This window comes from Atractosteus spatula, chromosome 12 (assembly GCF_055471065.1).
Source record: "Atractosteus spatula isolate fAtrSpa1 chromosome 12, fAtrSpa1.hap1, whole genome shotgun sequence".
NCBI lineage: Eukaryota > Metazoa > Chordata > Actinopteri > Semionotiformes > Lepisosteidae > Atractosteus > Atractosteus spatula.
In genome coordinates this window covers 21,688,990-21,705,329 of record NC_142717.1, presented here as the reverse complement: position 1 = coordinate 21,705,329, position 16,340 = coordinate 21,688,990, and the positions used below count along the sequence as shown (strand labels likewise).

General features: G+C 37.6%; 1 protein-coding gene across 1 annotated transcript in view; it reads left to right on the top strand.

The window, feature by feature from the left end:
• LOC148822767 (ATP-binding cassette sub-family A member 13-like) overlaps positions 1-16,340 on the top strand; it is a 128,582-nt gene that overhangs the window by 11,952 nt on the left and 100,290 nt on the right. The window contains exons 10-15 of the mRNA XM_088929549.1: positions 1,837-1,971; positions 3,530-3,678; positions 3,913-4,088; positions 6,478-6,696; positions 6,970-7,166; positions 16,042-16,199. Of these exons, the coding sequence (XP_088785675.1) occupies positions 1,837-1,971; positions 3,530-3,678; positions 3,913-4,088; positions 6,478-6,696; positions 6,970-7,166; positions 16,042-16,199 (1,034 nt within the window). The remainder of the gene's footprint in view (positions 1-1,836; positions 1,972-3,529; positions 3,679-3,912; positions 4,089-6,477; positions 6,697-6,969; positions 7,167-16,041; positions 16,200-16,340) is intronic.

The window sequence follows — 16,340 nt, the reverse complement described above, 5'->3', positions numbered from 1 at the left end:
GTAACTACTTACAGTATATAGAACTCATCTAACTTATTCAGATATACTAGTCATTTTATTTATAACAATGCCCTTTATTTTCTATTTATTTTGCAGTATTTCATACCTTAGAGGTAATCCATAGGATTAAATGTTTTGAAAGGTAGAATAACATAATGGTAATTGTATAGATGTGATTTATAATATTTAAGTTATATATATACACACAATGTAATATTTAGTTGATTTACAAACTGGGAAATTCAATATGTAAAGAAAACACAGACTGCAAACAAACACAATGTGACAGAAACAAAAAAAAGAAAGCATATGTAAGAAGTGGGATTATACATAATATACAGTATACTATATATATACTGATGGAAAAAAGAAATGTAATATTTTCTGGAATGAGAATACTATAGTTACAGCATAGCTTATGTACTTTCACAAAAAGTTGTCAATTTTTTTAAAGCACTCTGACCAGCAATACAGCTTGTGCACTGAGGCATTGCAACTTGTCAATCACATGAAAGCTCGTTAGGTGCATTTTACCCAACGAAGTTCAGGTGGAACAATGCCTGATCAGGTCACCTTTAAAAAGGGCTTAATTCAAAACATAGGTCACTGCAAGAAAAAGGCCACCTTTAGTCAGTTTTCTGTGCATTCCACAATGCCCCGAATGTCACCAGAAGCAAGGGAGAGGGCTATTGGCATGCTGAAGACAGGCATGTCATGTGCCAGCGTTGCCAGAGACTATGGGGTAAGCCGCTCCACTGTGTCCCAACTGCAGAGAAGGTTTCAGCAGACCGGCAGGACAGATGACCATCCAAGATCAGGTCGTCCTCAAGTGACCACACCAGAGCAGGACCGACACATTAGACTGGTCCATCTGATAGATAATTTCAGATCTGCCACCTGTACTGCTGCTGAAATCGCTGGTAGACATAATGCACGCATCAGTGACAGGACAGTGAGGCTCCATGCTGCTGGCCTTAGTGCAAGGCGACCTGTCAGAGGCCCCCTGTTCACACCTCCTAGACCTCACACCCAACTGGCTGGGGCCAGACAAAGGCCGCGATGGACTTGTCAGCAGTGGCATCAGGTCCTCTTCACTCTTCAGCCTGTTTCACGCAGATGGGAGGGTCAGAATGTGGAGAAGGAGGTGTTGCGTTTCTTTTTTCCATCAGTATATTTATAAAGGAGATATCACTTACTTTTCCAGCTGTTTTGCCATTGATTCTCATTTTAAAGCTTTTATTTTTTATCTATTGTCTACCATTGTCTTTGTAAAGACAACTGACATTTCCATGTATTCTTTTGTTCATAACTGAATAGTTCAGTAGACAATTCCCTTTCATTTTATAACACAAAATTGTGAATAAGAGCAAGACAAAGTCTGGGATGAATTGGCAACTCATCCAGTGAGAGAGCAGTCATGAGCCCTTAATCCTGCTTTGTACCCTATGCTTCCTGGAAGGGCTTTGGGCACTCTCACCAGGACAAGTGGCTTAATGAAAATGGATGTGTGGATGGTGAGCAGCAAGCCAGAGAGCATGGAAAAGATGTGATGTTTTTACTGTAGCTCCCTCACATGTGACTGTCATTGAAAATCCAAACAGGAGAGGAGAGGAGATAAAAAAAGAATAAAATGTGAGAATAGTCAATACTCTTATCTTCTGTGAAGGTTAATACTGTATATAACTGATAGAGCAGTTAATAAAACCTTATTCTTGCATGAAAAATGAATGAATGCTATAAGTTGACAGATAAACTGAGTTGATATATAAAATTTAAAAAACATTCTAAATGATCAGAGTTCTTGGTTAGTTTTATTTTTGTATTTAATCTTTTCAGGTATCCAGTGGACAAACATGTATGAAGCTCCACTGAATGGGGAAGACCTAAGTTTTGGCTGGATGTGCTGGGTGATTCTGATTGACTCATTTCTCTACTTTGCACTTGGGTGGTATTTTAATAATGTATTCCCAGGTGTGTAATTACAACATTTCTTATTGGCATACTCTTACCTCTTTCTGTTTTCAGATAACACTAATTTTTTATCCTAATATGAGAAAAGTGCATCCAAAATGAATATGTTGAATGCAATAAAGTGAGTGCAATTAACTTAAATAATATTTAAAAAAGCAATAAAATATTACAGTATTTAAAACTTTGAAGGTGAAAAGCTATAAAATAGATGATTATGATGACATGGTTACATGGATACATGGTTACATGGCATGATTATGAATTTTTTTATTCAGTCTGAGCATTGACCTTTTGAGAGTGTAATAGATTCATTCCATTCTGCGGAAATAACAGAGTGATTCACCAATACAGCATCCATAACAGGACATTCACCTCCCTCCCCCAAAACTAGAACTATTTTTAAATGCTTTCCAGAACTCTGTAGTTTGTGCTGAAATAGTATGTGAATCCTGAAATTTAATTTGTCAGAAATAATTAAGAGAAGAAATGCAAACATTTAGTATTCAGATACTTCCTATGGTGTCCCATTTTGTGAAATTTTAAAATGTTGAATTTTATTTCTGCAACTTAAGATTTTATTCAAAACCTGAATGCTCAAACGGAAGACTTCTAAGAGTAAGATGTTACATTTAATGTCAGCAAAAAATAAAGACCGAAAATTGAAATGTATCAATTGCATTATTTGGTTAAAGCACCTTTAACAGCAATAACAGTATTTTTTGTACATCTCTAACAATGTAGCACACCTGCTTGGTGCAATTTTTGTTCATTCTTCTTGGCAAATTAGCTTAAGCTCTCTCAAACTGCTTGGGGATCATTTTTGCACAGTAGTTCCATAGTTTCTCAATAGGAATCAAATCAGGACTTTGACTGGGCCACTAAAAGTCATTCACTTTCTTATTCTAAAGCCAATAGTGTACGTAGCTTTGGCCTTTAGATTTGGATCATTCACCTGCTTAAAGGTGAATTTTCATCCCAGTTTTAGGTCATTAACAGAGCCCTATGTTGTATAATTCATGTGATTGGATTGAAAAATGAATAATGTAATAATGGAAATGCTTTTAAGACCAAGAAAAAAGGCACTTTATGCACAGTGTATAAGTATGGAACAAACTACCCAGCTGTTTTTGAAGGTGATACTCTGGCTTCTTACAGGAAAAGGCTAGATGAGATCCTTTGATCAATTAGCTACTATATTATCTACCAAACTAGTTAGATGAGCTTAGTTGGACCCTCTCATTTGTACCTATTATTACATTATATGTACCTCTAAAATATATACATTTTTAATGAACATATGCTCACTTTATCTGCTATCACATTACCTCTTTTTCTAGAGGTTAATTTATTAATTGAATACACAATTGTATTTTTTATTTAACATATTCCTATTTCAATTAATATGTTTCTGTTAAGTTTCCAGTGTATGGTTCTGAATGATCTGAGCTATAATAGTAAATTAGCACTACTTTTTTGTGATGCAAATTACAAAATACAGACATGTTAATGTATGGATATTGTCTAAACCTGATATCTTAATAGTATTTGTTTTAAACAGGGAAGTATAGAGACAAGAAACCATGGTATTTTATTTTTAATGCTTCATTTTGGAGAAAGCCACTTGAAGGAGCTGACATAATTAAAGAGAAGTATCTGACCTCAAATATTTCACTGTACAACAGGCAATTTCATGACCAAGGTAATTATGCTTTTGTTATTAGATATTTTTTAAGATTCTTTAGATTTATCATTTATGTGGATCTTGATGAGATATCCAATACTATTTCATAATTCTTTTCCTTTCTAGAAATACACTGTACACTGTAGATATTGACATGAAATCCTTGCCTTTTGACAGTATTACAAGTATTAAAACGTACATCTAAAACTGTGTTCATATCTTCATCCATTACTTCTTGTGCAGTGACCATGGAAGATGAGGTCCCAGGAAATGGGACAGATTTGGCAGATTTAAGTCCTGGAGTTGTTCTTAGGTCACTGACCAAGGAATTTACAGGTTTTGGAAGACATGGGGTCAGAGATCTGAATCTTACCTTCTATAGGGGAAACATTACCTCTATGTTGGGGCCCAATGGAGCAGGCAAGACCACAATTATGTGAGTTCTACACAGGTGCCAGGGAATTATTCATTAAGCTGTAGTACACAAGAAAATTAATAGTACCCTAAACAAAGGAAGATAAGCTTGAATAATGAAAACTCCAATACAGTACAGAAAAAAGTTTGTGAACCAGTAATACAGTATATTTATGTGAATTACAATTTCTTACCATGATGCCATTGTATAATCTAAACCAGTCTTTTTTCAAATAAACAAAAGAGTTTATATTTACTAATTCAATGACAGAATGGTGTATAAAGTAGAAAAAAATAAAAAAATGTGATATTGAATGAGGTGGTTAAATAATTGGGTAAAAAGTAAACAAGAAATGTTTGAGCAGTACCTTTGTGAGTTTGGTTAGTGGCACTGGTTAGTGGAAAAATACCAGAAAAACAGAGGGCCTCAGAGTAGTCGATGTTCATCAGTCTGGAGAGGATTACAAAACAATTTCTTAACATTTTTTAGCTCCATCCATCCATTGCCCCTTTACACTCTACAAATGGAACATATTTAAGATGTCATTGACTTTACCCAGGAAAAAGCATCCTACTGAGACATACTGTACCAAAGGACATATCAGAAAATCAGAAATCCTCCAGGAAGTTACAAAGCACCCCAAAATGAGGGTTCTCTTACAGCTGCTAATGTCTGTGTTCATGCCTCAATAATTATAATTGCTTAAACTTAAACACTCCACTCAAAGCACTTTACAGGTAATGGGGACTCCCCTCCACCACCACCAATGTGCAGCATCCACCTGGATGATGCAACAGCAGCCATAATGCGCCAGAACGCTCACCCCACATCAGCTATCAGTAGGGAGGAGAGCAGAGTAATGTAGCCAATTCATAGATGGGGATTATTAGGAGGCCATGATTGGTAAGGGCCAATGGGAATTTTTTTTGGCCAAGACACCGGGGTTATACCCCTACTCTTTTCGAGAAACGCCCTGGGATTTTTAATGACAACAGAGAGTCAGGACCTCGGTTTTTCGTCTCAGCCGAAGGACGGCGCCTGTTTACAGTATAGTGTCCCCATCACTACACTGGGGCATTAGGACCCACATGGACCGCAGTGTGAGCGCCCCCTGCTGGCCCCACTAACACCTCTTCCAGCAGCAACCTTAGTTTTTCCCAGAAGGTCTCCCATCCAGGTACTGACCAGGCTCACACCTGCTTAGCTTCAGTGGGTTGCCAGTTGTGAGTTGCAGGGTGATATGGCTGCTGGCAATCATCCTAAGAGATCTAAACAGGAATGGATTTCATCTGAGCATAGCCGGACAAATCTGTTGCTCTCTAAAAAAGAAGAACCTCATCCAAACTGTCAAGCATTGTGGTGAAAGTAGGGCTGCTTTGCTGCTTCAGAACCTGGACTGCTTGTAGTCATTGATAAAACCATTTATTTGGTTGTATTAACAAATTCTGGAGGAGAATATCAGGTGATCCATTTTTATAATTGAGCTGAAAGAAGGTTAAGACAATACTCTTAAATATACAAATAGAACTATAGCAGAATGGCTGCAGAACAATACATTTTCTATTTTGGATTGGCCAAATCAATGTCCAGACCTAAACACCAATGAAACATTATAGTAGGACCTGAAGTAGAACAGTTCATGCAAGGAAACCCTTAAATATCACCGACCTGAAGCAGGTGTGTGAGCATGAATGGGCTAAAAACCCATAAAAGCTGATGCAAGAAAATGACACAGGGATCATTTAGGTGAAGTATAACTAAACTCTGAAGCTACTCAGGGTGGTGTAAACAGTTAATAAATGTAAGGGTTGAAATACTGATTCACACAGGGATATTTAGTAAGACTTTCACAAATATCTAATTACACTAGTCTAAAATATACAAGAATACAGAACAACGTGGTTCATAGACTTTCCTCAGCACTGTAGCTGTTAAATTTTCAATATTTTGCAACAGTCTGTTAGGTTATCGACCAGGACAAGATTAGTGACCAGTTTTATTTACTTTGGGAAAGATTTGTCAACATCATGCACAGAGGCATTAAATTTCCTTAGTGTTTCCTTTGAAAGTTTTTCAAGAGCACATCAACCATGGCCTGGATTCACTCTCTAATTGAGATGCAGACCACCAGCAGGTGTGGTAGTTGGAATGTGCCACATAATCCTGCTTGTGATTCTAGCTTTTATGAGAAAGATTAATGAACACAGTAATGTGAAGTCAGGCACCAGAACATTAAATTTGTTGTTATAATCAGACGCAAATCCGAAAAAACACACACAAAGTAAATCAATTCTGTTATAAAACCCCACGAAAATGTCCCCCTGTCAGGTTGAATTAAAACAAACGTTCATTATTTTACACATTTTACAGTAGTTTCTGTAGTTCAATACTTGTTATTTTTCTCTCTCAGCTCCCTGTTGACTGTCTTACTGCAGCTGTCCTCAGGCACAGTGTTTGTGAATGGGAGAAGTACACATCAGGATCTGCTTGCAGTGAGAAGGGAGCTGGGAGTATGCCTGCAGCAGGATGTGCTGTTCCACTGTCTCACGGTCAGGGAGCACCTCCTGCTGTATGGGTCTATCAAAGCCCCTCACTGGGGGAGGAGACAGCTCACTCAGAAAGTCAGTAGGTAAGGTATACTGCAAAACTAAACTCCACATGTACTGAAAATGTATAGTGTTCCTCCAATATCACAGGAAGTCCAGAAATAAAATGTAAATCTATAAAAACAGACATTATTTATAAATAATGGAACAAGTAATAGGTTTATTCCATGCTGAAAAGAGAAGAAAGAAAACACAATGTTTAGGCGGTGGACCCTTCTTCGGGTGTGAACTTTTTTAACACTTGCCATGCTTTGCTGACACCTGTAAAAGCCTTGGCCACATATTTTATTTTACAGAGCTCTCGATGATGCTGGGTTGAGAGAACATGAATATAAAAGGGTGGTAGCATTGTCTGGGGGAACAAAGAGAAAGCTTTCCATTGCGATTGCTTTCATTGGTGACCGCAACACCATTATTTTGGATGAGCCTACGAGCGGGGTTGATCCTTGTTCACGAAGAAGTATCTGGAACATATTGCTGAAATACAGAACAAGTAGGTCATTTTTCTGCACTCTCATTATTAAGATTTTACTTTTTTGCCCCTGAAAGAATCCCTATTTTATCTGAACATACTGTATATACACAGCATTCAGCACTAACTGCAAGGCTATTCCTTATGTTTTATTGTCTGAATAGTTTTTTTAGTGTTGCAACTCTGTGTAATTGTCTGGATTCAGTGCACTGTATATTTAATGGACTGACAGTATATGAAGATAAACTTGCTGACATCTGCCAGGCATTCCCTAACAAAGATGGAATTCAGCCATCACTAATAGGGGTGAGAATACCATTGCTAGGACTTCTTTACTGACAGTTGTCGAAGAAAACTCAGTCTTCACTCAGGTTAGGAGATTGTCAACAGAGATCTTTAATACAATCAGCTGAAGGGGAGCATATCGCAGAGAAAGGGTTTCCCCTAGCACTCAAGACATGCTCCCTGGACTGAAGTAACACTTTTCTTTTTACACATTAAAAGTAGGCAAGACTTTAACATATCAAAGGAACATACAGGGAAAGGGACAGTGTCAGAAGTCAAACAAACAGGACAGGAAGAAGCCATTTGGCATCCTACAATCTGTTTCATTTCTCTCTGGTTGAATGGGTGTGAAGAATCACAGGCTTTAGTTTGCAACTAAGACAGTGGTCTTAGGTGCGAACAGAAAACCTTTCCCGTGCATAGTCACTGTCTTGACCTTTTGACTCGGTCTTCCACACAGTCTACACCCAAACAATGTATAAAGCAATTTTCTGGCTTTTGCCACCACTCCAATGCCAAGATACTTGTACTTGACTCCATGAGGCTCCTCAAGGAAACAAATTCCTTGCAGCAACCAAAGATGCAGTGGTTGGAGTGCAAGTTAAACCCAATAGGATTTTCTGTGACACTTCTACTATGTGGCCTGGTAGCTGGCAGAAGCTCTAAACAGGATAAACAGGATGCATCCAGAAAGAACTGCCCTAGCATGTCCAGCAACACTTATTGCCTTGCAACCGACAAGGATTATATCATGTCTACTGAGTTAATGTGTCAGGAAGGCAGGAGCTTAAGTGTGGTTTAGAACACTCATCTTTCATTTAATTTCACAAAGTTCCATCTGAGCTAGACTGAAGAGATGACATTCGGGTAGTCAAGTACATGTACTGTACAACCTGGAGAATTAAAATGGGGATGCACCCACTTGGGGAAATCTGAGGGAGGAGACAGAACTTTTGTCCCATCTATGAATATTACGCAGCACCTGTGTTGTTCCAGGATGATTACATTAAAGAAGGCACCCTTCAAAGCCACCAGAGGACATCCTCTTGACCTGACTAGTGCACCAGATGCCACCAGTGGTGAGCAATGGTCTGAATATTTGATTAGACTGACCATATGATCTAAGTTGTGCGGTCCACTGAATTCAAACACTGTTTGTTTTGAATTCAATACGAGCATCAAGGAGGTTTAGTATTGCTTATTCAATGATACAAGGGTCTTACTTAAAGCTGAGGATGTGTGTACCTCGACTCATCTCCTGAGAAAAGTCTTATCAGAAAATCATCAAAGTATTGAACCTCTACAACATAAGCCATTGACAAGCATTGACAAGATCTGGATACTGTGGAGCCTCCCTCACCCTGGAACACAAAGCCCTGCAAAATTACACCTGGAACACATAGCCCTGCAAAATGTGTCCTGCTATGAATGAAGAGAAACAATATAACACAGAAAAAGGAAAGTATACATCATATAACAGTATCTAAACTCTACAAATGACAACTTGCAGTCTGTTCTACCTTGGATCTCATCTGTCAAACAAATCAAGGTTTTTAAACTCATAATGAATGAAGGAACTATGCTTGTATATCAAAAAATGTTCAACAACATGTGCCTCTTCTTTAACCTTTATCCCAATAACAGAAACAGACAGGGGTATTTTGCTTATTTATAATTTATTTGTCTGCACCTTACAGTATATGTTATATTGTACAGCTCAGTATTATAATTTGGATAGTACCATGCTCTAGGGTACACCAGCAATGTTTCTCCTATGACTTAAACCCACAACTTTCCAGTTAAAAGTCCAATACTCTAACCACTGCTCCACAGTGCTGCCATTGCTTGTGGTGGGATGTTGGGATATGGGATGTTCTAGTCATGTTCTCCTATGGTGTTTAATATTTTAGCACACAAAGCTGTACTTAACATAATATACATAAACTATATTTTTGAAGTTTAACTTTTTCATTTTTGCTACACTAAATGGAGTGCTACTCACATGGTATACCATAATAAAAACTTATAAGAACACCCTAACAAATTACTAAATGAAGTATATGAAGTATCTGCTTCATATGTACAGTATATAATTTATATCATTTACAGAGTCTACTTTTATGTCCTGCCATTTGTAAGCAGATTGAAGAAGTTCAGAACTGGCATCTGAAAATATATAAGATTCTTTTTCAGTATCCAAGACTTTCCAGAGTCCAAGACTAGAGATCCAGGCAACACACTGAATGGTATATACAATACTGTATTTGTCTTTATCACATGTACAGTAGTTGCAGGGCCAAGTTGAGTTAAGGCCATATTTGTCCCAGTACAAAAGACTCAATATGTGTGGATGGCAGAGGTGTACATGAAAATGGTCACAAGCAAAGAATGATTTCTGAAAAGCTGGTAAAGTTAGTTCTTATAATAGATGAGTAATGGTTTGGAGACAAAGACACCAATTATCAGCTAACTGATTCTAACACCTTGAGTTTTGCCATTCCATTGCTTGAAGAGACATTTTCTTGACACTGCTTTCTCAGTCATTTGGCTGCATGTGGAAAATAAGATATTTTATTGGAATTTGCACTTAGAATTAGTTGCTAAACAAAATGCAGGATGCTAGGGGATAGTTCTATGTAGACATTTACACCAGTGTATCTTAGGCAAAGGAGCTGCTGATGAGAAAAATACTGCTTTGTGACAAATGGCAAAGAAAAGATCCATAAAACTGAAGAAAGGTCAAATAATCAGATGGAGTGGTGGACATACAGTATAATGATTCTCTTCTGAAAGGACAAACATGATGTTCTGACGTTAACAACTCTGCACCTAGTCTACATAACTCCAACACTTCATTTAACCAGACAAGGAGAACAACACCCGAATCCTGATTGCAGCTTTTCCTACAATGACATGCTATGCATTTACAGAAGTCACTGAAGTGTTACAGGAAGGAGGTGATCCATCTTTTGGACTTGCATATGACAAAACTGTGTGCAAACAGCTACCAGAAACTTCAAATTTAGTGGGCAAGTGTTCCAATTAATATGTATAATCTGTGCAATAAGTAAAGAATACATACTGTACTTATACAAAACATTCACATTATACCACACTCTTTGTGTTATTGTTATGCCCCATTGAGTCTCCAGCATGTGTGGAATGTGCATTGGCAATTGATGGAGCTAATGCAGCAGTGCTGGAGCTCGTTGGGGCATAACAGTTATGACATGTTTTGCAATAATTCATGCCAATACTAACTCCCAAATTAAGCACCCGACTCTTCAGAACTTTTAGTGGGAATTTTCTATGTTACTTCTAAAATTTGCTGCATCTTCTTATTCTTAATGTAAGCTGAATATAAACACTTATTTTGAATGAAACCAAAACATTTGCACTTGAATAAAACCTTATGTGGCCTATGGCAAATAAATATTGTTAAAGAGTGGGCTTCAGTTACTATGCACACAGCTGTTATGGGCTTGACCCTGTTAAACACTACTATTTTCCTCCATGTCCAGTATTCTTATTTGGCATTTAAAAAAGAGGCTATTATTCTAGCAGCATTTATTTACCATGTCAAACACCAGTCTGAAGCAAAAATAAACAGAACATTGCAGAAAACTAATGAGCACTGAATTAAAAGAAAAATTCAGATGGAATACCATTCTTTAAACAATGAAGATCTATAAATATGCATTTCTGCATGAAGCACCAAGAAACACTAATGAAAAGCATTGTTATTAATCATGCATAATGATGGTCTATTAGTTATGTTGCATAAACCATGGACAGAAAGAGAACTGCATGAATTTCCTTCTGCTACTTAGCATACTTGGAGCTGAAATATGATTCAGTAATCAAACAATTCTGTTGTAATCAGACTTGAAGAAACTGTACCAGTAATGTGCAGTATTTCCTTCATTCCAATTCTTTTACCTTCACCTAAAAATCTAAAATCAAATTTGGAGTAATAAACCTTAACCTCTACGTGATTCTAGTTTTATCACTATACATGTGTATTTTTAATATTAAATTAAGCCATAACCCACATCCCAAGCATACTGTATACTAAAGATATACCTTATACAAATACTATACCTTTTTCTAATCATATCATAAATCATAAACCTATTCACAATTTTAGCCCTGCAAGCAAAACCAACTGCTCCTAACCTATATCCCTAACCGTAACCTTAACTCTGCACCCCCCCCCCCCCCCCCCATGCTGTAGATATAATACAAACTCCCAAACTCTAATACCATATCTCTAATCCTAATGGTTATCAATCTAAAATTAACCCAAACCATAAGTGCTAATTCACGCTCCTTAAAATTAATAATTTAACAATAACCACTTGCATTTAACAAGAACATGTCTTACCCCAAAAATTAATAACAGCAACATCAAAAACAGCAATACAGTGCATTTTATTTTTAAAAAGTAATAATCTAATCTCATAGATTTTTACAATTCATAAAAAGCACATAAAAATAAAATTAAGAACAATAACAGAGCAGAGAAAATATAAGAAAATTCCTTAACCCTTCTTAGTTCTATCCCTAACAGCTTCAATACCTATTGTACTGTATTGTTTTGGTAGAGAACTATTAAACATATCATGAACTTTCTTTAATATCGCGGGCTGCACGTCAAACTATTTACAGTATAGCAAGCAAGAATCATATAAAATGTCAGTATCCAATGAACGGTACATAAAAAACATCTGCTGTTCATCAAGTGTAAATCTTCAGTTTTTGAAGATTTTGGTGGTTTTGAAGATTTTGGTGATATTGGTGGAGAACCATTTTTCCTTGCAATTGCTATCACATTACAATTTTATAATTAAATTGAAAAAACATCAGGGCTAGAACCTTCCTGAAGTAATACTTCATTCCAATTAACTGGCGTTCTTACTCTTCAGATCCATATGTAGTGTAGATGAGTTTATTTTTAAAGTATTGTAACGCTTACGGCCGACAGGTACTGTGTAAGAGCCGGCGTACCAGAGCAGGTGACGTCACCGCCCTTCCCTGTGATAGCAGGACTACAGCTACTGGGCTGCGAGAGATCTCTCTTTAGCTCACGGGGCTAGGTCGCTGCAGAGAGACGCGGAAGTCCCGGGTTCGAGCCTCAGTCGGGATGGGGCCGACCAGATGCGGCAAGGGCGCCCGCCTGAGCCCCCGTTGCGTTACATTGGTGTCAGAAGCGGGGTGGGATAGCCCTTCGCCGGGGACGGCGATTTAAGCGGGGGAGAGTGTAACGCTTACGGCCGACAGGTACTGTGTAAGAGCCGGCGTACCAGAGCAGGTGACGTCACCGCCCTTCCCTGTGATAGCAGGACTACAGCTACTGGGCTGCTGAGAGATCTCTCTTTAGCTCACGGGGCTAGGTCGCTGCAGAGAGACGCGGAAGTCCCGGGTTCGAGCCTCAGTCGGGATGGGGCCGACCAGATGCGGCAAGGGCGCCCGCCGGAGCCCCCGTTGCGTTACAGTATATATACATTGGAATTCTTATTTGTGCTGATCTCTCAGGTCATACAAAGTACAGCAGATGACACAGTACAACTACCTAAATGCACTACCTAAGTAGTAAATTTATTAAATTTGTTGTGTATCTTAATAAAGAGCCATTCTTATATTATTTTAACTATTTTATTAACTACACAAATCACGCCCTTACACCATATATGCCCGCCTTCTCCTCTCTCGTTCTGTTGTCTCACGATGTCTACTCACTATACCACATCCCCTCCTTTGTTATTTTTAAAGTCCATAACTTTACCATACAATTGTAACAATTCTATATCAACACACAGTAAACAGTTATTAACTATTCCAACAAAATGTATATAAAACCTTCCATTTCTATTCAACACATTCAACTTATTTTTTTACAACAATTTCTATGCGTACCAACTCAAATTTTAGTTCGATTTCTACTTAAGTCACTTCTAAATATCGCCTCATTTCTAGCAGTCTAAGCAACATCTACATACTGTAGATAACACAAACAAAATAGGGCAATTTAACATTTGGAGAGCTATGCAAGTCCTATATTTTTAAATGTCTCTGTAACGAGCTGGTTTCCTGATAACCCTGCCACTTCTGGTTGTTACTTCACTTCTGGGTAAAGTTACTGGCTCTCCTACGGATGTACTCTCCACTGTCTGAGGACTCGGCACTTCCTGCACGTCAGAAAGTCCTTTATTACATTTTCCTACCATTTCAGCTGTGCCTCGAAGTAGCCAACACACTGAAGTGGACTAATTTGTGCATAGGCATAACATGTATTCTTAGTCTTTGTAGCAATACTGCTCCAAGTCCTACAGGACTCGCGTCACTGATCACTACTGTTTGGGCATCTAGTTTGAAGTATGCCAGACATGGTTCAGTTAGAAGTGCTCTTTTCAACTCGGCAAAGGCTTTCTCAGTTTCCGATGTCCATTCCCACTTCTGTCCTTTCCTCGTTAGTTTTCTAAGGGGTTCTGACATATCTGCATAATTAGGAATGAATTTCATCAGAAATCCACAAGTGCCTAAGAACGAGCGCAAAAGTGCAACATTCTCAGGTCTTGGAATCTTTGGAATACTTACCTGAGCCTCTGTTCTAGTTGTTCTTCATTTCCCGCATGTACTACAACATCATCCATATCTTGTATTCCGTATACAAATCCGGAGCTCCGAGGTTCAGTGGAAGCGGAGGAGAAAGCTGGGCATAAGGAAAGCTTATCGGCGCGGCTGCCATATCTTCCATGGCGCAAGCTAAATGAACAGTCCGAAAATTCAAAAGTTTGTTTCCACCAGCAAGAGAACTAAAATCTGCAGTGTTCTGCTCGCTTTGAGTTCGTCAAGCACTCATCTCTCGTCGCCATAAATGTTGTGTATCTTAATAAAAACTGTTCTTATATTATTTTAACCATTTTATTAACTACACAAATAACGCCCTTACACCATATATTCCCGCCTTCTTCTCTCTCGTTCTGTTGTCTCGCGATGTCTACTCACTGTACTACAAAATTCATTCACAACTGATTGTATTTCAGCCATATCAGCTGTTGTCATGGGAAATTAGTTAAAGAGAAAGTGCATATCAGTGAGCTTCTCTAAAGCACTAAACGTGTTTGCATATGATTATAATGCAACCATTTTTTTCTTGAGGCTTGATGTACTGTAACTTTTAATCAATGTGTTTTTATAGCATAGTAAGGCAGAATCTGCAATAGCTCCCATATTTTCTTTACATTAACAATGCACATATTCAAAATGACATTTATTTCTTGGAAGGCCAATAGAGATTTTTTTAAATCTAAATATGACATGGTTTTCCCTTTAGGATTAGGAGAAGAGAAATGCTTATATACTATAATCTGTCCATGATGCAGCAAATTGTGAGGGTTAAGGTAATAACATAAATAAAATATATTGTAACGCTTACGGCCGACAGGCACTGTGTAAGAGCCGGCGTACCAGAGCAGGTGACGTGCGGGGCCGACCTAATGCGGCAAGGGCGCCCACCTGCGCCCCCGTTGCGTTACAATATGTTGGTTACAGAAAACATAATAATGAAAAACATCTTACTGGTTATTATTACTACAGATAAAAGGTGTATGAAATGAAAAAAACATACCTCTGAAATGTTTGAAATTCACAAAATTGTCTTTGTCCGATTTATAATTTACTGATTTATCATTTTTTACTTTAATTTTTATTTTGTATTGGCTTCCCATTAGGGAAAGGTGTACTTTTTATTTCAAAAAGAGCTCTTAACCAAAGAAACATCGCTTCTACTGTCAAACTGTACATGCACATTACCTTTGTCAGTTTAGAAAATTGAATATGACATGGCAGCTCTTTGGCATCTTCTGATTTACACTTATAAGTAGAATGCTTTGAAATTCTTGCTGCACATTTGTATCAATTATGTTGGACTGTGACAGGAAGAACACATGAATATCTCACTCAAAGACATTTCTTTTGAATTGTGAAGACATTTTTGTATGTCATAAAAGTGGACAGTTGGAAATCCAAAATTCATTCAAAAACTGTCCAAATTGTCTATAAATATAGTACTGAACTGATAAAAGCATTCAAAATGAGTGTTGTAATAAATGTCCAATTATGCATTACTTTCCAGAAATACAAACTATCAATCCAGTTAACACAATTTCATTGATGTGCTGTACAAGTATTTATTCTGAAGTCTGTTTATAAACATAAAGAAACATCCTTTATGTTAAAAGGTTAAAAGTTTGTTGTAAATGGTGAAATATGAAATAATTATCAAAGCGATCAAATATGTTTGAAAGCCTGTTTTACAAAAAATTTAATGAACTTATATAAGCAAAGTACTAAGGTTTACATTTTGTAAGACCATAACATTTAAGACCATAACAAGTCCTGTGCATACAGTATACTCCTTAATGGTGATTAGCTACTGTATGTCCTTTGTCTGAAGGTTATTTTGTGGCTGGAAAAAATTGGTTTCTTAACATCCTACATTATGCTGGGTAGTGTAGAGAAAATGATTCAAAATGATGGTCCAAAAAATGATTTCAAAAAGAAGGGTTTTGAACAAAGCTAAAGAAAAGCTGTTTAATTCCTTCCACAGGAAATACTATTATCCTCACCACACACCATCTGGATGAGGCAGAGATCATCAGTGATCGGATTGCTATCCTGGAACAAGGGAGACTCAAGTGCTGCGGGCCCCCTGCCTACTTGAAGCAAGTCTACAGCCCAGGCTACAGTCTAACTCTCATAACAACAGTAAGCCAAACACAAGCAAAAATAATCTTATGGATTGCTTATAATCATTACAATGATCCTTGATTGAGAAAACTTTTTATATTACATGCTTAAAAACGTGAACAAAATACAAGTGTTTTTTTTAGGGAAAGATAAAGATAA